Below are 27,129 nucleotides of genomic sequence, written 5' to 3'. Positions count from 1 at the left end.
TTGGACCGCGTAGCGGTCAGGGGGCAGGGGCAGGGCCCCCTAGTTTGTCACTATAGGTACTAATGCTTAATCATCAAGCACACTTGAGTATAGTTAAGCAGCACAAAGAACGATGAGAAATTGTAAGGAACAAACCTCGAACAAGGAAACCAGTCCTATGGATGGAAATTGATGTTAAACAACTAATTGGGTGACGCCTTTCTGCAACATTACTGCCCTTATTTCTCGAATCAACTGACGACCAGACATATGGTTGAAGCTACCGGGGTAAAATTTGGTGTATACCTCACTAGGGTAGTTCTCATTTTTCTACTTTTTCCAATGTCCGACCCCCCCCCCCCCCCCCCGATAAAGTTGTCTTTTAGTGTAAAAAGAACCTTCAAAAAATTTCAGCCGGATCGGATCATCCTAGGTGGCGCCGCCGGGACCGACAAGTCTCCGAGCGGGAACTTCAAATTTGGGACACTTTCGCGAATTCCCTTCGCTTCCCGACGGTTCGCCTGAACGAGATTAAATTTGATAATTCATTACCAAAAACGCTTCAGACTCATGAAGTAGAGTGTCTACAGAGTCATTTAAGCAAAGAAGAGAAACATTTTGTCGAGCTCCTGGCGAATAAAATCGACTTAAAGGTATTTTCGGGCTAAAATGGCAACTTACCGATGAAAAGTCCCGCTATATCACTGAAAATAAATGCCTTCGATACCTAGTTATAATGCCTAGGTTCCTCGAATATGGTTATTTTAAGTACTCGAACACTAAAACCACAGAGTATAGCAACATGGTAAATTTTGGAGACTTGAAACTACCCATCGGAACCGAAAATTTCTCAAATTTTCCATGAAGCTCTCCAATAATGGCCTGCTTTCTGGGCCGTCGATTTGGCCATCGATCCGAGGGTGAAATGGAAGCTTATAATGACCTAAGGCTCAGAGAAAAAAATCAATATGAGCGTAGGGACGGATTCCTAGTTTCGGGAGGGAGCGGGGCAAAATCCCATCTAATATTCGCCGTTTTCTTGTTGAATTCATTGATGTCGCCCCGGGCTTCTAGTCCTGGTTCACACATGTTCAGCCTATCGACACTACACTATTTTTATACGTAGTACTAGATTTTCACGTCAAGGAATCGATACATTGATTCGTTTTATCGATTTTACTCGATTTTACAAGGAACATTGGTGGTTTCCGGGATCAATATTCGTCAATATCAAGTAACAAAAGAATTAATGTTCCTTGTAAAATCGGGTAAAATCGATAAAACGAATCGATGTATCGATTCCTTGACGTAAAAATCTAGTACTACGTGAAAAAATAGTGTAGAGTCGATAGGCTGAACATGTGTGAACAAGGACTAGAAGCCCGGGGCGACATCAATAAATTCAACAAGAAAACGGCGAATATTAGATGGGATTTTGCCCCGCCCCCTCCCGAAACTAGGAATCCGTCCCTACGCTCATATTGAATTTTTTTTTCTGAGCCTTAGGTCATTATAAGCTTCCATTTCACCCTCGGATCGATGGCCAAATCGACGGCCCAGAAAGCAGGCCATTATTGGAGAGCTTCATGTTCTATATATATAACAAATGATTTGTTATGACCGTCGTTCATTTTTATGAAATGCAGTTTTTTAAGAGGTATCGGTCACTATTGTTTTTTCGTATGGATTTTCCCATACTAGCGAGAACCTCAATTGAGGAGAGTTGGATGCGGGTAAAGAAATCAGGCCTGTTGTCAGCGCCACTACCGGTTTCACGCTTGTTAGCGATCGTCAGGTGTGCATAGACAGCCAGTCCCGATTTCAAGCCCGAACACTCTGAGATGCCGTGCAAATCAGAATGCCAAACTCCGGCGGGAACCACACTAGCAGCGCGGCTCACGCCCTCTACCGTTAGCTACCTAACAACTCCTAAGTTTTACTTCTGGCGGCTAGCCGCGAACGCGACTAAAAAACCAACCCGAACAAAGATATATATAAACAGACAATAAAAGAATTTAAACACCAGAACTATGAAATTCTTAATAATAAAATCAAGAAAATAGGAAATCAATTGAGATTTAAATTAAAGAAAAATCTATGAGGATCATAAATCTCGAAAAGCCTAGAGATCATAAAAGTACCTAGAAAAATATTATATTTATATATATATATATAAATAATACTAATATAATATTTTTCTAGGTACTTTTATGATCTCTAGGCTTTTCGAGATTTATGATCCTTATATATATATATATATATATTCGTAAAAATGAATAACGGTCATAACGAATCAATATATATATATATATATAATATATTTCCAAAGTCTGATTAGAGCGGGCTCATCTAGGGACTGTCACTTGTCCGCAAAAATTATGGAAATCGGGTCAGTAGAACGCTCAAACGAACTATGACAAAAAATTAAAATTTACATTGTTTGAATGGGAGAATCAACAACTTTACCACGCAATACAAAAGAACCTGGGTCATATTTTAAAAATCTGAATAGAACGGGCCAATTCAGACAAAATATTCTGTCGGTGGCCGCAAAAATCATAAAAATCGGCCTTGTAGAACCCTGGAATTAATCGTTACCAGATATGCATAAGGAGGTCTCGGAGCTTATAGTATAGATATGGTATAAATTAGGTTCTTCGGGCATTATACAGGGTGATTCAAAAGTCCTATCCACCCCCTCTAACTTTTTACCGAATTGAGGTAAAGATTTGAAAGTAAGGGGATGTTCCCAGGTCAAAGAGAGCTACTTTTTGGCCCCCCTAAAATTTTCAGGCAGACCCCTCTTGAGGGACAACGGACCCCAACTTTTTTTTTCAAATGGGGAGACCCTTTTTGTGATGACTCGTTCGAAAGAGTTTAAAAAAACTTTTCGCGCAAATCCAAAGTCAATATCTCAAGCCGTTTCAAAATGGCGGCCGGTTAAAGTTCAACATGGCCAAAAATTCACATCGGTTATTTGTCGATGGATTTGCGCGAAAATCGGCATGTAGTGGTATTTTGACACGATAAAAACAAATTTGACGTCAGATTCTCTCAAAACCGAAATTTCTAAAATGGCCGCCGGTTAAAGTTCAAAATAGCCGAAAATTGCCAGCTAGATTTTTTGCTGATGGATTTGCCTGAGACTTGGAACTTCAGGGTATTTTGGCATAAGCTTAACCTATTTGAACTTAGATTTCTAAAAAAACCAATTTTCGGTCATTTTGAAATTTAACCGGCCGCCGGTTTTGGAAATTTCGGATTTTTGAAAATCTGACGTCAAATCCGTTTTTCTCGTGTCAAAATACCTCTACATGCCGATTTTCGCGCAAATTTATCGACAAACAACCGACGTGAATTTTCGGTCATTTTGAACTTTCACTGGATGCCATTTTGAAACGGTTTGAGATATTGACTTCGGGTTCGCGTGAAAAGTTTTCTTTTTTTATGTTCTTGCGAACGAGTTATCGCAAAGAGGGTCTTCTCATTTGAAAAAAAAGTAGGGGTACGTTGTCCCCCCCCCCCCCAAGAGGGGCCTCCCTGAAAATTTTAGGTAGGCCGAAAAGTAGCTCCCTTTGACCTAGGAACATCCCCTAACTTTCAAATCTTTACCTCAATTAGGTAAAAATTTAGAGGAAGTGAAGGGAACTTTTGGATCACCCTGTGTAGACTCCACAGTGAGGTAATAGGGTAGTTGTTATCAGTCGACCTTTTGAAAATCAAATGTCTGACTCCCCTCCCCCCCCCCCATGAAGTTGTCTTTTGGTGTAAAATGAACGTACAAAAAATTTCAGCCAGATCGGATCATCCTAAGCGGTGTCCCCGGGGCCGACAAGTATCCTAGCGGGAACTTCTTCGGGACACTCTCGCAAACCCCCCCCCCCCCCCCCCCTATGATGTAGCTATGGCTTTGAAAGTTTTTGAAGTAACTCTCTTTTTAGGGAACTTTAAAAGAAAAATAATACTTTACCTTACCACTTTAAAAATGCCCCTTTCCACCGCTCAAAGGAGCCTCATCGTGCGATTTCGCCAATTTTTCGTAACATTCTCCCGGCACAGTTTGCCCGAATGATATTAATTTTTTAACAAATCAAAACCAAAAACGCTTCAGACATATGAAGGAGAGTGTCTACAGAGTCATTTAAGCGAAGAAGAAAAACATTTTGTCGAGCTCCTGGCGAATAAAGTCGACTTAAAGGTGTTTTAGGGCTAAAATGGCAACTTACCGATGAATAGTCCCGCTATATCACTGAAAATAAATGTCTTCGATACCTAGTTATAATGCCTAGGTTCCTCGAATATGGTTATTTTAAGTACTCAAACACTAAAACCACAGATTATAGCAACATGGTAAATTTTGGAGACTTGAAACTACCCATCGGAACCGAAAATTTCTCAAAGAGGGTTATATAAAATCGGCGATTTTACCCCCCTCTTGGATTTTGCCCGGAGTTGGATATGTTGTTCCCTATCAGAAGACACGCCTTTTTCCGGCGTTGGCAAGCTCACCCGAAATTTTTCCCGCGCGCTACAGCGTTGCCAAGTTGAAAACAGGCAAATTCCGTAAGTGGCATCAAAATTGAGCTATGAAGTTGCGGTTTTAACGAAAATTCTCTAAAAATTACGCACTTTTAGGAAATGACCATCAATTTAATGTCGCATTAATTTTAACATGCATTATTGCCAAATTTCCGATTTTTAAATTCGACAAATGTTACATATCCGCAAATACCCAAAAAGGCCATCTTCAAATTTGAATAAAAAGTTGTCTAATCGATAGTTGGTTCGATTTCACATCCATCGACATATTATAGCTCGCTAGGAAACTTTTGGTTCGCGAGATATCATATTTTTTGTAAACAGCTTTATGGAGCGACGACGCTTTTTGAGTTCGGGCGGATAGAAATTGTAGCCTCCAAAAACACAGGTTAGCATTAATTCCATTGTTTCCTATGTAATTTTTGGCGCTGAATCCGAATTTGACCATTTCATAACAAAATGGTCACCAAGAAGTTGCCAAATTTGGCAAAAATGGCTTAAAATCGGCCTTTTCGGCGGATTATGGCCAGTGACTTGCCAGGAGTTGATCAGACGACAAAATTGGTTTGTTCCTTTGTTCCTTTTTAAGCCCCTTTTTGCCCTTTCCTGGGCGGCTTCTTCACTTTGGTATCGTTACTTTTTTCTATTAAGCTCCATTTTCTCAGAATTATAAAATTAAATTGTATACTGAATATAGGGTGATGAATAATAACGGTCAAATACCGCCAAAATTCAACAATTGTACGTAATTTTGGCAATATTGCAGTACGTCTTGTCTTGTTTTAATTAAGTCAGTCTGAGGAGTACATTTTATTCTTTAATTTTCAGCGAAAGTTTTCCATTACTGTTTCAAAATGTGATTTATTGACACTATTCGACAAAACTCACTGTTTTGTGAATTTTTCCTCTCTGGAATAAATACCCTAGTAATTAATTTATATCTAAGTTGAAAATTAAATTATTCTACAAAAGTGTATTATTTTGCAAGAGAGATACATTTAAATAATTTAAAAATAAGAAGTGAACAAAGAATATAGGACAAATATCGAAAAAACCAGCGAAAATTCAAGTATTTTGTTTAAGCTTGGCAATATCGGAATATCTTCGATTTTATTTTATTGTTCATATTTATTAAATTCTGCTCATGTTGTTCATTAGTTTAGTCAAGAAACATTCTCTAAATCGGAAAACAAGAAACTTTGGAAAAACCCGCAAAAAGCGCCGATTTTGGTGTCTTTTTTTCAGTATGCTGCTTGTTGCGCGTTTAATTTTGCCGTGAGCAGAAAGATTTTGACTCAGCTTGTAGAAAGTTCAACAAGTTTTAACTGTGGAAATAACCAATTTTGTCGTGTGATCAACTCCTGGCAAGTCACAGGCTATAATCCGCCAAAAAGGCCGATTTTAAGCAATTTTTGCCAAATTTGGCAACATCTTGGTGACCATTTTTTTATGAAATGGTCAAACTCGGATTCAGCGCCAAAAATTACATAGGAAACCATGGAATTAATGCTAACCTGTGTTTTTGGAGGCTACAATTTCTATCCGCCCGGACTCAAAAAGCGTCGTCGCTCCATAAAGCTGTTTCACAAAAATATGATATCTCGCGAACCAAAAGTTTCCTAGCGAGCTATAATATGTCGATGGATGTGAAATCGAACCAACTATCGATTAGACAACTTTTTATTCAAATTTGAAGATGGCCTTTTTGGGTATTTGCGGATATGTAACATTTGTCGAATTTAAAAATCGGAAATTTGGCAATAATGCATGTTAAAATTAATGCGACATTAAATTGATGGTCATTTCCTAAAAGTGCGTAATTTTTAGAGAATTTTCGTTAAAACCGCAACTTCATAGCTCAATTTTGATGCCACTTACGGAATTTGCCTGTTTTCAACTTGGCAACGCTGTAGCGCGCGGGAAAAATTTCGGGTGAGCTTGCCAACGCCGGAAAAAGGCGTGTCTTCTGATAGGGAACAACATATCCAACTCCGGGCAAAATCCAAGAGGGGGGTAAAATCGCCGATTTTATATAACCCTCTTTGAGAAATTTTCGGTTCCGATGGGTAGTTTCAAGTCTCCAAAATTTACCATGTTGCTATAATCTGTGGTTTTAGTGTTTGAGTACTTAAAATAACCATATTCGAGGAACCTAGGCATTATAACTAGGTATCGAAGACATTTATTTTCAGTGATATAGCGGGACTATTCATCGGTAAGTTGCCATTTTAGCCCTAAAACACCTTTAAGTCGACTTTATTCGCCAGGAGCTCGACAAAATGTTTTTCTTCTTCGCTTAAATGACTCTGTAGACACTCTCCTTCATATGTCTGAAGCGTTTTTGGTTTTGATTTGTTAAAAAATTAATATCATTCGGGCAAACTGTGCCGGGAGAATGTTACGAAAAATTGGCGAAATCGCACGATGAGGCTCCTTTGAGCGGTGGAAAGGGGCATTTTTAAAGTGGTAAGGTAAAGTATTATTTTTCTTTTAAAGTTCCCTAAAAAGAGAGTTACTTCAAAAACTTTCAAAGCCATAGCTACATCATAGGGGGGGGGGGGGGGGGGGTTTGCGAGAGTGTCCCGAAGAAGTTCCCGCTAGGATACTTGTCGGCCCCGGGGACACCGCTTAGGATGATCCGATCTGGCTGAAATTTTTTGTACGTTCATTTTACACCAAAAGACAACTTCATGGGGGGGGGGGGGGGAGGGGAGTCAGACATTTGATTTTCAAAAGGTCGACTGATAACAACTACCCTATTACCTCACTGTGGAGTCTACACAGGGTGATCCAAAAGTTCCCTTCACTTCCTCTAAATTTTTACCTAATTGAGGTAAAGATTTGAAAGTTAGGGGATGTTCCTAGGTCAAAGGGAGCTACTTTTCGGCCTACCTAAAATTTTCAGGGAGGCCCCTCTTGGGGGGGGGGGGGACAACGTACCCCTACTTTTTTTTCAAATGAGAAGACCCTCTTTGCGATAACTCGTTCGCAAGAACATAAAAAAAGAAAACTTTTCACGCGAACCCGAAGTCAATATCTCAAACCGTTTCAAAATGGCATCCAGTGAAAGTTCAAAATGACCGAAAATTCACGTCGGTTGTTTGTCGATAAATTTGCGCGAAAATTAGAAATTTCGGTTTTGAGAGAATCTGACGTCAAATTTGTTTTTATCGTGTCAAAATACCACTACATGCCGATTTTCGCGCAAATCCATCGACAAATAACCGATGTGAATTTTTGGCCATGTTGAACTTTAACCGGCCGCCATTTTGAAACGGCTTGAGATATTGACTTTGGATTTGCGCGAAAAGTTTTTTTAAACTCTTTCGAACGAGTCATCACAAAAAGGGTCTCCCCATTTGAAAAAAAAAGTTGGGGTCCGTTGTCCCTCAAGAGGGGTCTGCCTGAAAATTTTAGGGGGGCCAAAAAGTAGCTCTCTTTGACCTGGGAACATCCCCTTACTTTCAAATCTTTACCTCAATTCGGTAAAAAGTTAGAGGGGGTGGATAGGACTTTTGAATCACCCTGTATAATGCCCAAAGAACCTAATTTATACTATATCTATACTATAAGCTCCGAGACCTCCTTTTGCATATCTGGTGACGATTAATTCCAGGGTTCTACAAGGCCGATTTTTATGATTTTTGCGGCCACCGACAGAAAATTTTGTCTGAATTGGCCCGTTCTATTATATATATACAAATATATATAATTGTAAATTGTAATCTCAAATATGAGGGGCGGCCCCCCCTAGGGGGGGCGGGGGCTAATTTTTTTTTTCAAATGGCAACCCCCCTTTTGTGATACCTCATTCGAAACATAATAAAAAAAAAAAATTTTGGCGCAAACTGCAGGTCAAAATGTTGATTTTTGACAAAATGGCGACCGGTCAAAGTTCAAAATGGCGGAAATTTGGCATCTCCGTTTTATATCGGCGCATTGGTCTGAAACTCAGTATCCTAGGGTTTTTCCGGACGAGAAAAACGATTCTGGCATTAGTTTTCCAGAAATGTCAGTCCTTTGCAAAATGGCGGCTTGGAGCGGGAAGTGGATATTTAGGCTGCTTATCAACGGATTTGTATGAGACTTGGTAGCCGGGGGAATTTCAGCACGAAAAGAACGAATCTTTCATTGGATTTTTAAAATTTTTGAAAACTTAAAAATGACGGCAAAAATGGGAATGGCGATGGTGGATGCGGATTTTCCATTATTTTTCCGCCACCATTTTGACGACATTCAGTGTTTCAAAATTCAAAAACCTAATTAAAGGTTAATTCTTTTCGAGCCAAAAACCACCAGAGTATTGACTTTTGTGCAAATCCATTGGTAAACAGCCGTGATATGGATTTTCCGTCATTTTTTCGCCGCCATTTTAAGTTTTCAAAAATTTAAAAAATCCAATGAAAGATTCGTTCTTCTCGTGCCGAAATACCCCCGGATACCAAGTCTCATACAAATCCGTTGATAAGCAGCCTAAATATCTACTTCCCGCTCCAAACCGCCATTTTGAAAAGGACTGACATTTCTGGAAAACTAATGCCAGAATCGTTTTTCTCGTCCCAAAAAACACCTAGGATTTCGCGTTTCAGACCAATCCGCGGATAAAACACGGAGATGCCAAATTTCCGCCATTTTGAACTTTGACAGGCCGCCATTTTGTCAAAAATCAACATTTTGACCTGCGGTTTGCGCCAAAAATTTCCTTTTTGTATTATCTTTCGAAATGAGGTATCAAAAAAGGGGGGTTGCCTTTTGAAAAAAAAAGTTAGCCCCCGCCGCCCTTAGGGGGGGGCCGCCCCCCAAAATTTTGGGGGGACCAAAAAGTTGCCACCTTAAACCGAGGAACATTTCCAAAGTTTCAAACTTCTATCTCAATTAGGGAAAAAAGTTTTAGGGGTGGTAGGTGACTTTTGGATAACCCTGTATAGAAAACGAATTTCACTCCTATATTTTTAACAGTGGAGGCGTTGCGTTGCTAGGTAGTGATGTTCGAAGATGAATATTGTTAAGAGAAGAATATTGGGCAACAATTACTACTGAAAATTATGAACATTTTTGTTCTTTTAATTTGTTTTACTTTTTCTTTTCATAGGCATAGAGAGGAAATGTCATAAATCAGGCAATTTTTGTCCAAACCGTTCACTGTCAATCAATGAGTTAAAAACGTTGATTTAGGTCTATACTTCACGTCAGTCTTCAAAAGAGACTGTACACTGTGAAGGGATGCTACGATCGTGAATTAGAATACCAGTCTGGGTCTGTCAGAGATATACTGCGTACGATAAAACGTTTTCTCTCCTTTTATTTCTTTTTGGTTTGGTCCATTAATGTGTAGTCTCTTTCCACGTGTGTGGTCATACATCTTTCAAAGGAACTTCGACAACACCTTCAATCAAGAATGGAGACGGTGCCTGAAGTTAGTAATAAATAAAATCTTACATCTTTCAAAAGAACTTCAACAGCATCTTCAGTTCTTCCAGAAACAGGGATTAGCCTTGGGAGATCATCTTCGGGTGCTCCGCCATTGACCTTCGTTTTCTCATTCCAGTTTAGTAAGACATGGCAATTGGCACCACCAAAACCAAATGAATTTACACCCACCATACCGCCATTCCATGGGGTTTTGTCGGTCACGACCTAAGGCAGAGAATTGTACAATTAAAGAATTTAGATGCATATACTTACATATCCTCCAAGAAAACTGTTCAACCCTGGGTAGCCAAGATACCAACTAAAGTAAGGATCAAGAGACGAAAAAAATATCTTTTAAATATGTATTCAGAAATATGTATAAAATACAGAGTCCAAATATTGTAAGAACTCGCTATTTTAATAGTATTTTGTCACATATCAAGACGTGTTTATACCTACATAAATACATATCGAGGTACCGTACTTAATCCGTATCTGCATGAGCACATGCTGATCTACACTCACTGCCGTATGGCTTACTGTTCTTACCTTATTGACTTATTCTCCCATGGTGGTCAAGGCAGTTCGCTGCCATAACACTGACCTCCCAGATTCAATCCCCCGTGGCGTAACCGTGGATAACTATGCCACTCCAACACCCTGACCCTTCGAGGTAACTGAGTGGGGGAGGGACATAGTCACCCAGTAAATAATCCGTCTGCACTGTTCGACTTGGGTTGTGAGAAAATCGGTGATTACTCGTAGTGTGCGCGACTGCTAGCGGTACCTACACTGAAAAAAATGTTTCCTAAATACAAGATGGAGCCGTCTTAGACCAAGTAAACTGGATACTTAAAAAGTATCGACAAGAAACGGAGGTTTGAACTAAGACAACGGAGTTACCTTGGATCAAGAAATAGCGTTTTCTCAATCCAACGCTCCACGTCCCCTTAAAAGAAGAAAGCGTTTACTTAAAAAAAGGAAACATTCCATGCCGTGAAAATATTTCCTAAATTTAAGAAGTTATCGTTGGTTTGAAGTGAGTATCCGTCGTATTGATCTAGGTAAACTGTTTACTTAGAAATAGGAAACAGTTGCGTAACTCCCACGTGCATTTACTGGCTTCAAGTTAATGGTTTGTTTATAATTAGTAAACGGCGTGTTGGACGGGAATGCGCGTTTATTGTATTGAAACCAACTGTTGTCTTAGAATTAGTAAACGGGGACGCCCGGCATGAATGGATGTTGCCTAACTCCCAGGCGTGTTTACTTATTTCTAGCCAATTGTTGTTTTAAATTTAGTAAATAGTCACTGCAGGTATGCACACTGCACCCATATCATATGTATTATTATTGATCAATATTAGCAAAAAATGGTTTAATTTATCGAATTTTTGATGAAAAAAATTTTCAATTGTATATCTGCAAGTATCGAAGACTCGACATGGCAAGTACCGACTTGCAAATTTTGGCCTACCTATCGGGATTTGAACCTGGGACCTACAGTTTACGAACCTAACACCCTACCTACTTAGCCATCGGGGCTTATGTCTACGTCGGCCGAATTTACACTATATAAGTCATTGACTTAGGCTCTCACCATTATTGTGATAGTGAATATGTGTGAGACCTGATGGGTTAAGATTTTTTGAACCCGAAAAGATGAATTTGGAGCAAAAAAGAAATACGCGTGTTACTGTTGTCACTTTTTTTACGTTTATTTTTGTTTCTTTCCCATCTTATATTAATTTTTAATCTCTTTAAAAAGAATTTAAAGCAATGCGCCTTTTTTAAAGTTTTCTCTCTTCATTTTTTCTTGAAGAATCGCTGACTTTAAAAAAATAAGAATAAAGAATGAAACTCTTCGAAAATGTTTGTAACACAATAACTTTTTATTTTTGATGACTGAGATTGTTACATTTTTTAAATATTACTAGTTCTATTCAATTCGATTATAATATTCAAGACTATTCTGGACCATTTATTAGACTTTTCTATTTCAATTAGAATATTAATAGTTCTATTCAATAGTTCTAATTAATTCACATCGGGCGGAAAAGGAAGAATGTGAGCACTATAAAAGAAACATTAATAGTTCTAATTCCTTACTTTAAAAAATAAGATTTGAAAAATAAGCTTTGAGATTTTCTGGATTAAGGCATCTTTTTCCGTGGACAGTCACAATTTATTCATAAAAAAAGTTCAATCTTCGATTACTCTTATATTTTACTCAGTTTACATAATCACACGCGTGACGTTCTAATATTTTATTGTATAGCTGCACTTCATTTTCGTTACACTCTCTAAAGTTGATAGGAAGGTGGTAAAGAAGTGCTGGATCCACCCTATTTTGCAGGGAAACAAGGTAAAAAGGGTCAAATGCTTCAATTACGGTAAAAAATGTTGAGCTCTTTATGAGTATCCGTACAAGACTGTGGAGGGAGGGGGGGGGGCGGAAAGATCGGTCCCGACAGGCCCTTCGACCCAAAATTTCCCCGGACACAAATGAATCAAAGTTTTAAATATCAACAATTTTGCACTCGCAAATTCCTTTCGAAAATACAGAAAAAACTGTATTTTGTTTTCGATCCACTCCATCGTTGCGTTCATAAATCAAAGGGACCCGGAAAATCGATATTGAACAGTGTAAACACTACGTAGCAGCAGAGTTATTCGAATATCTTCATCTGTCAACTTGGTGGGTGACATGCTGAAAAGTATGATTCTCTCCACATTTTTTTAATTTCTTCCTCGGCCCTCAGCATAAGCATGCATTTTATTTGACCCTTTTTAATTCTATCTGCGAGGGATCTTTCATTCATCAGGACAGGAAAAGTAAGGAAGAAAATAAGTAAAAAAAATTGCGATTTTTTAGTGTGAGGAAATACATTGTCCGATGAAACTGAACTGAGGCAATGCAAAAAACTCCCGGCTTCAATCTACTTAAGTATTTAAGTCCTCTTTATGAGGCCCCCTTCATTTAAAAATAAAAATTAAAACTTCAAATGCACAGTGCCGATCTATTTAGAACAACGCAAATATTTCCTCTTCCTCTCCTTCTTTACTTCTTTATTTATTTAATTTTTTGTCGACGCCGAGCATATGAGTGATTTCTCAAAGGACACATTAAATGAATTTCTCCCTAAAGAACAATTATTTTGTAGACAAATATAATGGGCATCTTGATTTTTTAACTTCCGTCTCCTTTTATTCCGTCATAAATGGTGTTGGTTTAAGCAGATGCTAACGGCATCTGGCAGCAATTGCATGTATCATTCTCATAGGAGGCGTCACCATCCGGTTTACTAATTTTAAGGAAACTGGTTTCTTCTTCGAAGCAAAATGTTATATTGAAAGTAGGCAACCGCACATGTCCCATGCCGCATCCGTTCCCCGCGGAAGGGACTCACTCCGTTTACTACTTTTAAGGTAACTGGTTTCTTCTTCTGACGTACCGTGTTTTCTTTCATCAAACAAGCTGTTGGGTTATTAAAAGGCAACAGCGTCCGGCTTATTGCATCCTCCCCCGCTGAGGGCGTTCGCCCCGTTTACTAATTCTAAGGAAACCGTTTTCTTCTTTCGACACAACGTGTTTTCTTCTACCAAGCAAGCTGTTGGGTTAAAAGAAGGCAACAGCGTCTGGCTTATTGCATCCTCCCCCGCTGAGGGCGTTCGCCCCGTTTACTAATTTTGAGGAAACCGGTTTCTTCTTTAAACGCAACGTGTTTCACTGTACCAAGCAAACTGTTGAATTGTAAAAAATCAACGGGCGTATTGCTAATTGCATCCGGTCGCCTCGAAAGGAGTTAGCCCCGTTTACTAATTTTGAGGAAACCGGTTTCTTCTTTCGACACAACGTATTTTCTTCTACCAAGCATGCTGTTGACTTAAAAAGAGGCAACGGCCGGACTCAGAAGGCGTTCACCCCGTTTACTAATTTTAAAGAAACTGGTTTCTTCATTCAAGCAAAAGTTGGCTTATTTTAAAACAACGTTTATTTTATTTAAGAAAACACGATTCGCTTGTCTCAAGCGAATCATGTTGTCTTACATGAAGAAAACCGTTGGTTTCTTCCAAGTCAAACCCGTTTTGAAATAAGTAAAAAATCCAAGTAGACGCGTTTACTTAAATTCAGTAAATCTTTTTTTTCCGTGTATCAGTGGAGATTGAAACAACATGGCCCAACTCGGCGGAGGCATGGCCGTGCTCCGAAAATCCGTGCTCTGCAGCGTCTGCCAGTCTTTGATAAGTCCTACCTTTAGCTATCGGACGGCTGCTAAGCCTTGCGGGAATATAGAGTATACAGAATGTGTCAACAGTACGAAGTTAAGGCGCACAGTCCAATTTTGGGGTGCACGACGGCAGGGTTCTTGCTAGTTGCATTGGCCCCATGAGAGCGCCTCGCCGGCCAGCCTGGCCTTTACTTATTACTTCCTCATCAACGTCATGCCCAATCTCCGAATTAAACCTGATCTACCATGGGTTTTCTAAAGTTCAGTCTCCTTTAATATTAGTTCAGCAGATTTACTGTACCTATTCAAGCACCAAATAGTGATGCATTTGTAAAGAAACAGGGCGGACGGTAAAATGAATGTGTCACAAGCCAATATTTGGCTTCAGAGTTTATGACCATTTTCCTAGATCCTGAAAAAAGCCCTCTATAAATGAGATCCTGAAAGAGTTTTCATGTATTTATTTTAGACTATGTTTGACATCAAGATGAGAATGCTCTCTTTCATTTAAGATGTGCTAATTTCACGCAAATCATATGCAGAGCCGCGGCTTTTTACTTTTAACGTCATCGACAAAAACTTTCGACATAAGGACCGCCCTGAGTATAAAGAGGGCAGGTGCGTAAGGAAATTTGTGCAATTATCAAAATACTCCCCCCCCCCTCCGAACCCCTCCCCCTTTGCCCAAGTAGTATTTTTCAAAGGAAAAATCGTGATATTTCGAAATTAAATTGCGATTTTTTTACGATTTTATCGGCGATAAAATCGCTAGGATCATCAACATCTGAGCAGTCATCCTCAATCTTTTCACGATTTTATCGCGATTAGATCGAGTATAATCACTCAGATGTTGATGATCCTAGCGATTTTATCGCCGATAAAATCGCCAAAAAAATGGGGTTTGCGCTGTATCTCGCCGCGAGCCATATAACGTGCGCGGCGGATTCAGGCGTCTTTAGCCGATTACCGTCAGGTTTAGCCGTCAGGTCCTTTGACGAAGACGAGCGTAAAATCCCCGGAGCCTCCGCGGGGATTTGAACCCTGAGTCGCAGCGGTGGTAGGCCAACACATTGCCACTAGAATATGGCCACTATATGGTTAAGGAGTGAATGTAAAGTTACCGATGGACCTTGGTAAATACGCCAATATTTTTTATCGACTGTGGTAGAATTACCGAGAACAAATGGTAAAGTTGTCGGGAATTGATTACCGATAAAAGTGGTATTCTTACCTGAAAAAAACCAGTAAAAATACCGGGTTTTAGGTAAGCTCATCAGTCTGTCGTGGTAACATTACCAATAATTGGTAAAGAAAAGTGAGATGGTAAAGTTACCAACGGACCTTGGTAAAAACGCCGAGAATTTTTTTTCAGTGTGGGCGTACCTCCCACCATCCAAACCCCACGCCCAACCCCGTATCGAATCGTTCTTACAACTCCGCTAATTGCAATTTAACCCCTCAAAATAAACTCCGCGTCACCCCACTCCTCCTCTCCTTACTCCCATCCACTTCATGCCCTATCCTTTATGACCATGCAGAGGCGATTTTAGAAGCTGGCACATTTTCACCTTAATGCGGGGGGGGAGTGGCGGCGGCATAGAAACATCTTTCATTAGCGTCATTCATGCGTTAGTGGGCGTTGATAAGAAATTGCAATTTATTGCGATTTTATCTCTAAAAAATCGCGTTCAATAAAATCGAAATTTTATCTCAATTTATCGCGATTTTTCTCCCGATAATATTGCGATGAATCGCCGTCGATAGGATCGCGATTTTATTTCAATTAAATGCGAGGAAATCGCAATTTATCGCGATTTTTTATCCGATAATATTGCTATAAATTGACGTCGATAAAATCGCGATACATTCTTCGATTACATCGCAATTTATCGCGATCACTGCTACTTGGGTGGTGAGTAGAGAGGAGGAGCTCATTATCTTTTCTTTGAAAATATTTTTGCCGATTTTGACAAAAAGCACTCATGTTTTGAAGTAATACGGTGTACTACAGCGAATGATTCATCGATTTAGGGAATAATGTCAGCTGTGGAATTCAAAGGTGAACTTATCGTTTTCCAAAGCCATGGTTCTCATAAATGGCGGGAGACCAACAGACAATGAAAATTGTGGTTAGCAAACGAAACATTAAATGAATACAAACGTCTCTGTGTATTTATAACCCCTAATCTTAACTTTGAACATGACTTCCCAGGAAAAGTCGCAGCTGTAAAACCAAAAACAAAAACCTAATTGTTCGAGAATGACGATGAGCAATAGAAAGCATTTCAGGACAAACTTGCAAGCGTTTCAAGTCTTTTTTTTCAAAAGAAAAGACTGGTATGGAGTCCAAGTATGGGGAGTTAGGGACTCATGATAGTTGGTACTGAGAAAATTTTTCAAAGGTTTTTTTCTGAGACCAAATTTTGCCACTGCCAGCACAACCACCTGATTATATTGTGTAAATGGAGACAGGTTTGTTTCTTCTTTGTGTAATGGTTCAATATAATAATGGTAGGGCTTTGAGTTCCAATAGGTGTCCCAAATTTTTGTAAATTTATTAATAGAAAGGAAAATTTTCTGGTTCCAAGAATCTATATGTATCACCGAAAACTTTAATGCTCTAATGAGTAGGTAAGTTATGCTGTTCTCTGGCAACTAGGTAAGGTCAAACTCTTTAGCAAGACGTATGTACTTTTCTGTGTTTTAAGCATTTTTGTGGGGGGGGGGAGCTATGTTGTCACCTGATGGTACGATACAGAAACATCTGAGACCAACGTGGTGCTTTCGATTTGATAAAAATTAAAAATAACGAAATCACTTAGGTAATACCTTGATTTTTCCGTTGAAGAATGCATCAATATCTTTTCGAGGAGTATTGAAGTTAATATTTGGTGGGATGAAGCCAGTTTCCATGGCAATGACAACTTTAGTGACGGAACATAAACCTGATGCTGGTTCAGAATGGCCAATATTTGACTTGACTGATCCAATTGGTAGCGGTTCTTTGCGCCCTTCGCAAAACACATTTTCAATTGCCTTGACCTCTTCTGGATCACCTACCTAAAGACGAGAAGAATATAAAAAAGCATTAAGAATTAAATTGAAACTATAAATTAATTCTTTTGGTAACAAAACCTCTGGCTCATAGAAAATACAAGGCAGTTGAACGTATTAGAATGCAGCAGCTGATTTTATTTGATACTCAAAATGTATCATAGGGTGCCAGTTTAAATTGGAGTTGAGTAATTTACTTTCTACAGAATTATCATCTATATTTAATTACTTTGTGGAATGTCTAAGAGACAATGTCAAAAAAGGTACCTATAGTTGATTTTAGAGGTTACAATAGGAACTTACCTATTGTGCTTTAAAAATTAATCCTAACAACAAATCCTTGCGAACTACAGAAAAGGGATGTTGGAAAAAAATTCTTTTCTTTTTTTAAAAATGTTGAGCCCTTCATTGGAAGAATTTCCTTAAAGTTTGGCATCGCTCAGAAATGTTTTATGTCCATTTTGGGTTTATAAGAGGGCTGGGCTGGGCTGTAAAGAGTCGGAGAACTTATTCGAGAGGATTTCGGGGGACAGCGATTTTCCAACGCCGAATGTTGTGTCCCTGCTGAGGGTAATACTGTTTGGATTTTAGATTCTAAAACAACGCAGAGAGCACATGTTACAGTGTTTCTCTCTTGTCTCATGAGGGAGACAACTAATGCCGAAGAATTACCTACACACCAAAGTACAAGAATTTTATTGTGGATGGGCAACCTGGGCAGCCAAAACGAGCGGGTGGAGTGAGAAGTCGAGTTCACCATGGAGCAATATTTCGAAAATACTGATCTCTATTAACCTCTTTTGCCTCATTGGTTATTTATTAGCCTCCACATGGCTCTGGATTTGTTATTTTGACTTGCTCAGGAAGGTGCTCATATAAAGTTTCTCCTGACTAAATTTATTTCTCTCTTCAAGCTATTTTTAGCGAATATAACCAGCTTGTTCCTATGTTTAACTATATACTGTCGGATCCTGTCTAGAAAATAGGTACATATTATCAAAACTTTCGCCTATAATATACCATCTACTAACCCTAACTTCTTTTTGGACATTTACAGGAAAAATACCAACCATGATGGTAAAATACATAAAATCAGATAAAAGTTGATCAAATGTTCAAGCCTCTAGTTGTATTTTGTCACCTTTGAACCAACTCGTCAAATCAAAAAAATTGTCTGAGTAGACAGTTTTGACCTATGGGGGCCAAAAGACACTTTACCGACTTAACATGAAAAATTCGGACCCTTCTAACAATCATTCGAGGCACTTTTGAGCCCTTAACAACTCAACTTCTTGGGAAGTATCCATTCTCTCAGATATCTTACTTCTAAAACAAATGAAGTAGGTAGCACAAAACAATAGCTAATTACTTTGGTTCCAGTCCCATGTGCCTCTATCCAAGCGAGTGACGATGGCTCAATCTGACACTCCTCGTAAAACTCCTCCAATAGCCTTTGTTGCAATGGTCCAGATGGAAATGTTATACCTTGTTCTTTGTAACCATCACAATTTGTTTTAGCGTGAATGACGCGAGCATAAACTCTACGAGAGTCTTTCAGTTTCTGTAGAAGGATTACGGAGATAGCTTCAGAACGACAATAACCATTGGCTGGAATTGAACAAACAATACAACGATGACACATGCAATATAAGATTTCCAAGTTTTTTTCAACGGGCTCAAAAGTCAATGGCACACAAAACTCTGAGCACTGTAAAAAATCTCAGGTTGGCTGAAATGCGTACATCCATACCTATAGGGTACCTCAAAAGTGAGGTCTTCAACACACTGGTAGCTAGAGTAATTGTGCTAGGGAAAATCTGAAAGCACTGCTGCGTTGGGTAAATCCTCCCCTTCAATACGCGTCTTCGTCCGATCGGCTAACGTGTTTAGTCTTGTTTTGGCAGTCGATTTTGTAACAGTTCGCGAGTGGCGTTTCCACCACCTCTGCTTCAATAAATCTTCTGATCGATATCTCCGCAAAATGCGGAATCTACTAAGTAATACGGGTTTTTAAATGTAAAGGGCGTACGAAAATGAGGTTATGGACGTAAATAACGTGGGCAAATGGTGCCGAGAATTCACAGCTGGTCGCTCCGACATTCACGACGAGGAAGGAAGCGGCCAGACGTCGACTTATGACGAGACAATTGTGAAGATCAAAGCAGCAATGCTTGAGAATCAAAGAATGACGATCGAGGAGCTTGTTTTTTTGGTTCCTGAAATTTTTCCAGCCACTATTCACCGAATTTTGACGGACAGACTTCAGAACCACAAAGTGTGCACGCGGTGGGTTTCGCGAATGTTAAAAAACCACAAGCAGCGACGAGTCCAGTCTTCCATGTGTCCTTGGAAAATGGATTATCCCGGATCATCCCCCTATACTGCCGTGATAGCGAAGAGCCAGGAATGCAAAAATGAAGTTCTGTGAAAACGGGCTCCGAAGCATCTGACCGGAACATTTTATTGAAAGAAGCCTCCGTTCTATGTCGAATTGCCACTAATCGTCTGGAAGACTCCTAGAAATCGTATGGATGATTAAAAATCGACTGATTTTATTTCCATTACATAAAAAGGGTATTTTTCATTTTCATGCTAGGTTATTGTTAGGCAAGGACAGCCGTAAGTGCTATCTTCTGCATGCTTTCGTGGTTGCGTTTTTGACGCACAACAAACACATTTTAATGTTAGAAATTGGGGGAAGAGGGTGGCACTTACTGGAAAGCGTTGTTTTCATTGACTGTCATGCACCTGCGGCTGTCTTGAAAAAAACCATGTCATTTTTTGTGCACTTACGGCTTTCTCATACGTCTCGTTTTCATTAAATTAGGATGAATTTTGCTGTTTTATCTGTCTCAGTAATTTCATCTAGAAAAGTTTAGACGAATTTTCAAGAAAACTCGATTTCGAAAATTTTGCACTTACGGCTCTCTTCGCTATCACGGCAGTATAGTTCATATTTTGCCCCCCGTGACTTCCGCTTATTCCCAGCTTTGAAGGAACACTAGAGTAGACAACACTTCGACGACGATGACGATGCGTAAGAAAAGGTGGCGGGATACTTCTGTGAGTTGGCAGCTCACCACTATGACAAGGGCGTACGAAAACTACTGCCACGACTCCAAAAGAGCATCGATCGAAATGACAATTAAGAAGGAAAGTAGCCTAGGATTTAAGCTTTCGAACCATGTAACATTTTTTTTAAATTATATGTTTTTAATGATTTGAAACAAACATGAAGTCCTTACTTTTGAGACACCCCTTGTAGTGACTTTTAGCATGAATACGTGCAACTTCTGACAGTTTCGGTTCATACTGACAACCAGCAAATGCTCTCAATCTAAATTGATTTCGGAGGTGGGAGTAGAAAACTCTTAGCTTCAGTCCTTCTAATACTCTTACGGTAAAACGCAAACAAAGCGAGGAAGCTTTTTCTTTGGTTTTACTTTCGCTTTAATATATTTTACGAAGGTGTAGAATATTGTTAAAGTAAGAAATTTGATGACCGGAGCCTTCCAGGTGAAAACCTGTTTACTCTTTTTAAATACTAGCCGTTCTAGGCGCGCTTCGCGCGTGGGGGCTCGGAGGGGCTCTCACTATACAAGGGTTTCGTAAACATTTTGTGTCAGTGAAGAAACAATTTTTGAAAACAGAACGGCATCAAGGAAAAGCAATTTGGATAGAAGAATGTTCCTCCAAGGTGAGAAATAGGTATAGCAATGAGAGATCCCAGGTTATTTGTCGGCTATGGAACGGTGTATTGCTCAGACCGTGTCTCTTCTGCGAGATGTTTCAATCGTCAAGCATATTCCCACGTAGCCAAACATTGTACAGCCCCCAATAAAGTCTGTGGATTCTGTAGAGTAGAAGGCCACAAATATATGGACTGTCCAGAGACAAAGAAGCCGAAATCACAGCCTAAATGTGCAGCGATTGTAAGAAGCGGAGGAAAAAGAGACAACCACCAGGTAACCTACAGGGACTGCCCTGTATACAAAAGGGGAAGAGAGGCCCTAATGAGAGGAACTGACTATGGAATATGAGAACCGATCAGGCCAGCAGAAAAGAGGATGTAGAAACAGAGGCCGGACCAGCAAGAAGAATGGGATGGTCTAAAGATCTGAATGTGAAGCTCTAGGAAATGTTTTTAAGAACAACTGGATTAGGCCACAAAACCGTCGGGCAAATGGCAAGACTGCAGCGAGTGTTAGCGGAGAGGTATCCAGAACTATAACACATTAGTGCGCAAAATAAAAAAATGAGCTAGAATCGAAAAAGACTTAGATGTAAAGCCCCTGCACATAGAACTCGCGCCAAACTTAAGTACAAATTCAAGTCGCGGAGAACGAGCCAACGACTCAGTCTTAGAAAGAGTTAGGTCTGCGACAACAAAAGCTGGCCGGAATAGGCAGCGTCTGACGTGGACAAGTGACATTAACGCGGCACTCTTGGAGACATACTACATAGTGGCAAATGGGGGAAAAGACATTACAGGATACAGTCCACTACTCCATCAGAAATATACTAAAAAATACCCTGAGCTCAGTGACCTTAGTCAAAAAAGACTATCTCATCAAATAAGGGTAATCTGCAGAAGCAACTATATAACCGAGGCAAAAAGAATAGCCCTTAAACAGAGAGTAGAAAGAGACCTTGAAAACAGCGACCGAGTGCTGAGCTCACAAGACGAGAGGAGCCTCCAGCACGCAGTCTTAACCACTCCTATGCTAGCGGAAACAAGAGAAATGGCAACTCAGGAACCAACGGATGAAGTTAGAGACCAGACGGAGACAGTGGCTGAAGAGGCAATAATGGAAGCCTTAGATATGATAGATATGTGGATCCGAGAAGAATACGAGAACCAAAGACAGATTCCAAACGAGAACCGGTCGCAGCTTGATAGGCTGCACAACATAAAGAAAACACGGCCGACAGTACAACGGGCTGATAGCACGCTGGGAAGACTAATACAGGAAATTGAAGGAGCAAGTGACCTCAAAGTCATAAGCTATCTTTTGTACGTAGCAGCACCGATAGGTAATCCTAGAGGAGAGAAACCCCCCCACCGAAGCAGAGGACGCTGCGCGAGACCCCAAAAATTCCAGCATGGGTGAAACGCATTGAAGCAAAAATACTTCGACTCAGGAGGCACTATCTTTATGAGAAAACTCGGGCGCAGATGGAACTAATGAGCAATAGATGGAGCAAATAAAAACCGTGTATCAAACAAAAGGCTTGAGGGGAGTAAATGAGGTTGCAGAGCATCTCAAGCACCTGATATCCGCACTTACCCAGCGCATATGACGCTACAAGCGGAGGACGACCCAATTTAAGGAAAACCTACAATTTCAAAACAATAATAGAAAGCTTTCTACCGGAAACTTAGAGGTGAAGTCGCTGGTGGAAACGGGAGGACGCCTGAATTGGGGGAAGTTGATAGTTTTTAGCGCGAAATATACGAGAGTGAGGCTGAGCACAATAAAGATGCGAAGTGGATTGAAGAGCTCGAATCAAACTTCAAAATGGAGTGGAATGAAACTACAGAGGCAGAGGTAGGAAGGGTCATTGGTAAAACAGCAGAATGGAGGGTACCAGGACCAGATATAGTGGAGAACTATTGGTTAAAGCATTTTCGATCACAACATGGGCTCATAGCAAAAGAATTAAATAAACTAATGGACGGCCCTAAATGTCCTGAATGGCTCACCCGCGACGTAACCTGTTTGCTACCGAATACAAGAGAGACAGATAACTAAAAAAACTCACAGACCCATCACTTGTCTGAACACATTGTACAAGCTGTAGGTATACACAGCCGTGCTAAGGAAGAGCACCGTATGAACATTTGAGAGTTGTCAAATTTCCTTCCATAAAATGCTTATTTTTGAGGAAAGTTACGAATAGGTATTTCTCCTTGACATTTTCAGGAACTTCAGGTGAATTTGCGAACAACATTATCTGAAAAAGTGGAAGAAAAATATTTTTAAGTTTACCAGGAAATTCGTGTTTTATAAATGAAAATCGGGCAACGCCTGAATGCTCATACGGCGTTTTTCCTTAGCACGGCAGAACAGGTGTGCTACCTGATAGGATCTACACAACAGCAGGAGAATGCCGATAGAGCAAAAGGACTGCCGAAAGGGAGCAAGAGGATGTCTGGACCAGCTGCTACTATCAAGATTGGTCGTTGAAGATTGTAAAAAAATCAAACGAACATAGTAATGACATGGATTGATTACAAAAAAGCCTTTGACAGCGTACCACATTCTTGGATCTGAAGGTCCTCACGAATGATACGAGTCAACCAAAAAGTGGTGAGTGTCCTCGGGAGCATGATGCAAACTTGGGCCACCCGACTTCAAGTGAACATAGGTGGGGGATCAATGTCAACAGGGCATATGGCGATAAAAAAGGGAATATACCGAGGGGGTTTCTTATCGCCTCGCATATTTATCAAATTCATGTCACCGTTATCTTGTATGCTCAAAGCGCTCAGACGAGGATATAGGTAAAGTTCGGAATCCAGGGACAGAAGTACACCATTTATTCTTCGTAGATGATCTGAAACTATTTGCCAGTGGGAAAGAGGACCTAGAAGTGCAGTTAAGAGAAGTAAAAAAGTTCAGTAAGGATATATGCAAGGAGTTTGGAAGTTCACGAAGCCATTTGTATTTAAGCTAACAATCACGCCATAAAGAGCCTCGCCAAGTTTAGCCCCTTTTTTTGTATACCCGAGTTGATAAACCGGACGGTGCTCAAATGAAAGCCTATGGTAAGGCAAACTTCCATGCAAAGTATCAACTTAAAGTGACCCCTCGTTTAGGCTGTACAGCGTTGTCAATGTTCCATTTTTATGCGCTGTACTCAAGGAATACTGAATCATCATGGTTCAACAGACTAGTACACCCGACTTGGTCAACGGGACAAGGCTCAAACGAAAGCTTATGATAAGGCAAACTTCCAGGAAAAGTTTCAAATTGAAGTGATACCTCGTTTAGGCTGTACAGCGTTGCCAATTTTCCATTTTTATGCTATGGTAAATGAACGTTACAGACGGAGAAACCAACGCACACGGAACGCAACATTGCGTTCGGGATTCAATTTTCTCCGTCTGTATCATTCATTTACTATCGAGTCGTAATGTTTAGCCCAAACTCATCAATGTTATAGCCCAGGAAGGTACGTTTTCCGCCAAAAATCTCGAAAATACCCTAAATTTTATGTTAAAAACATTAACAATAAATTGGCAACACTGCTTCGAAATGATCACGATGGCCTTTCGTTGCGCTTCTATTCGATTTCAGGGTATAGTATTCAGCTCGTCGACCGATGCACTAGTCTGTTTAATTATGATGCACTGGACTGTTAGTCCCGAATTCCTCAATTTTTGCACGTAAAAATGGAGAATTGGCAACGCTGTACAGCCTAAACGAAGTTTTACTTCAAGTTGAAACTTTTCCTGGAAGTTTGCCTTACCATAAGCTTTCGTTTGAGCCTTGTCTCGATGACCAACTCGGGTGCACTAGTCTGTTGAACCATGCTGATCCAGAATTCCTCGATATTACCTCATGAAAATGGAAAATTGGCAACGCTGTACAGCCTAAACGAGGGGTCACTTCAAGTTGAAACTTTTCCTGGAAGTTTGCTTTATAATAAGCTTTCTTTTGAGCCTTGTCTCGGCTTGTCTGAATGTGGAAGTCATCGGCCCGATGCCTGAATTTTGCGCGTAACGCGCAAAATTCAGCAACGATTCTCAGCAACCATCGGACCAGTTATTTGAATTTGTCTGAACTATTCAAGTAGATTTGATACACATCTGGATGAAAATAACTCGAATTTGCTAAATTTCAGCCGTTGGGCGATGACTATTGACTTCCACATTCAGCTGCTAAATTCAGCGTCTGATTGCGGCATCTCATGACAAAACAAGGAAAACCCGAAAAGATATAACCCGGTATAGATCTTTCGGCGTGGCTCCAACTTAATATTCTGATGCAAACTGTCCGAGCTGAACGCTCTCCCTCCTCAGTTTTGCACCGGTACTCATCCCACATAGCACAGAATGTTGATATAATACTACAATAGTACTGACACGTCAGTAGTGTCAGTATTTATAAAATGCTGATGTATCCTGATTTAATATTATATCAAGACTATGCCAGTATTTATTAGTTACTGATTTGGAGCTGTCAAAATATTGTTACAGTATTGGCCGAAAAGGTTGATTTCATATGGAAATCAGGGTTATGACAAGGTCATCAGAACACTGCAGGACACCGACAATATGTATGCGTTACTACCTTAACACTGACACGTCTGTACACTCAGCGCACTCTGTCAAGTAGATATGAAAGTTCAGACGATGACCGTCATTTTCATAGTACTACACATGTATTACATTTGAAACATGAATTACACAAGTATACAAGTATTGAATATTATAAACCACTTACTTGATGTCCTGCGACGTTTAGTAGCGTAAAATACCCGGACGCCCTCAGGTGGATTTGAACCCGAACCTCCGCGGAATTCCTAGCCCAGTATTCTGCCATTGAGCCACAAGGAGCTGATGGTGTTCCGGGTTAAAATCACGCCTGTTAAGGCTGTTATAGCATGCATAGCATCAGTGCGCGGCTCGACTTTCATCATAACTTTGATTAACACCGTGTTTTCTTAGGCTTCTTTTTCTTCCTATATTTTTTTTTTCATTTTTTCGTGTTAATTTCTTTTCGTGTTATTTTTTTTTACCTCGTCAGCATTGACTCAATACTGTTGTTTGATATATTGAAGGTATCAGTGTTATATTCATGCTGACGCGGTATACCTTTTAACCGACAATCTTAATATCATACTGCATTAGTGTTGGTGATATCATGTCAACATCCAACAATATGTATCAGTATTGACATAAGATTCTGTGCTATGTGGGATTAAGGTTGAAAAAATTTATTTTTGACTCTAATTATAATTTTTGGAACGTCTTGGCTTTGATTTCTCCGCGAAATGGTGTGGACCCTGCACCATTTCTCTACCTTGTTACATACAGTTCGGGCCACTTTTTAGTGTGTTTTCTCTCATAAATATATATAATATTTTCGAAAAAGGGGAGGATGTTGGTAGCCTTCCTACAGCTCTAGGTCTAGCCAACTGAGGCAACACTGTTCCCAAGCTGCCCGAGGTTGTCGGCCAAAGCAGCTTCCAATAAATTTGTCATCCGGTCTCTAACATGGCGTAGTCCGTTCTTCCTTTTAGCCTGAGTTATAGTTTGAGTTTTTTTTCCATTATCTTCACATTCCACACATATATTCGATAGAGGACATTTTCTCAAAATTTATGAATTCAATATCTACGTATGTATGAATACATTTCAACCGACCTGTGGTTTTTTCAGTTTTCAAAGCCTCATGTGCCACTGAATTTCGAGTTTCCGAAAGAAATAATGTTTAAATTTGTAATATACTAAGGACGCTTGGTTTTCAACTTTAGACATTTTTTTGAATGCATTGCTTGGTTTTTGTACTGTGAGGGACCACTGTTTGATTATGCCCACTCGATAACTCGAGTAAAAATGAATATTTCAGGCTGAACTTTAAATGGTATGTAGTTAAAAGTCCAATTAGACTGGTTTACTACCTATAGAATTTTGGAAAAATCAGACAACACGTTTCGTAAAATGGCGGCCACTTAAAGTTTTCATAGGCGAAAGCGAGGGATTGCGTGATAACTCAAGCAAAAATGAATATTTTGAACTGAAATTTTAATGGTAGCTAAACACGTTTCATAATCGAAGCCACTGCGTTTCATATTTTTCCCATAAGATCGATACACTCCACGGCATCTAAAGTGATTATACATGTAAAATTACGGAATGTCTTGAATTCCATGCATTGACCCCATTCTACTCCCACTTAACGTC

General features: G+C 39.8%; 1 protein-coding gene across 1 annotated transcript in view; it reads right to left on the bottom strand.

The window, feature by feature from the left end:
• The window catches only part of FASN3 (Fatty acid synthase 3), a 253,540-nt gene that overhangs the window by 194,138 nt on the left and 32,273 nt on the right, over window positions 1–27,129 (bottom strand). Inside the window, exons 6-8 of the mRNA XM_072296313.1 lie at window positions 18,586–18,824; window positions 16,992–17,222; window positions 9,958–10,155 (exon numbers count right to left, since the gene is read on the bottom strand). Of these exons, the coding sequence (XP_072152414.1) occupies window positions 9,958–10,155; window positions 16,992–17,222; window positions 18,586–18,824 (668 nt within the window). The remainder of the gene's footprint in view (window positions 1–9,957; window positions 10,156–16,991; window positions 17,223–18,585; window positions 18,825–27,129) is intronic.

The sequence above is a fragment of the Bemisia tabaci genome, chromosome 2 (genome assembly GCF_918797505.1).
Source record: "Bemisia tabaci chromosome 2, PGI_BMITA_v3".
NCBI lineage: Eukaryota > Metazoa > Arthropoda > Insecta > Hemiptera > Aleyrodidae > Bemisia > Bemisia tabaci.
Note: the sequence above shows the minus strand (reverse complement) of the source record. Positions and strands in the feature narration are given on the sequence as shown.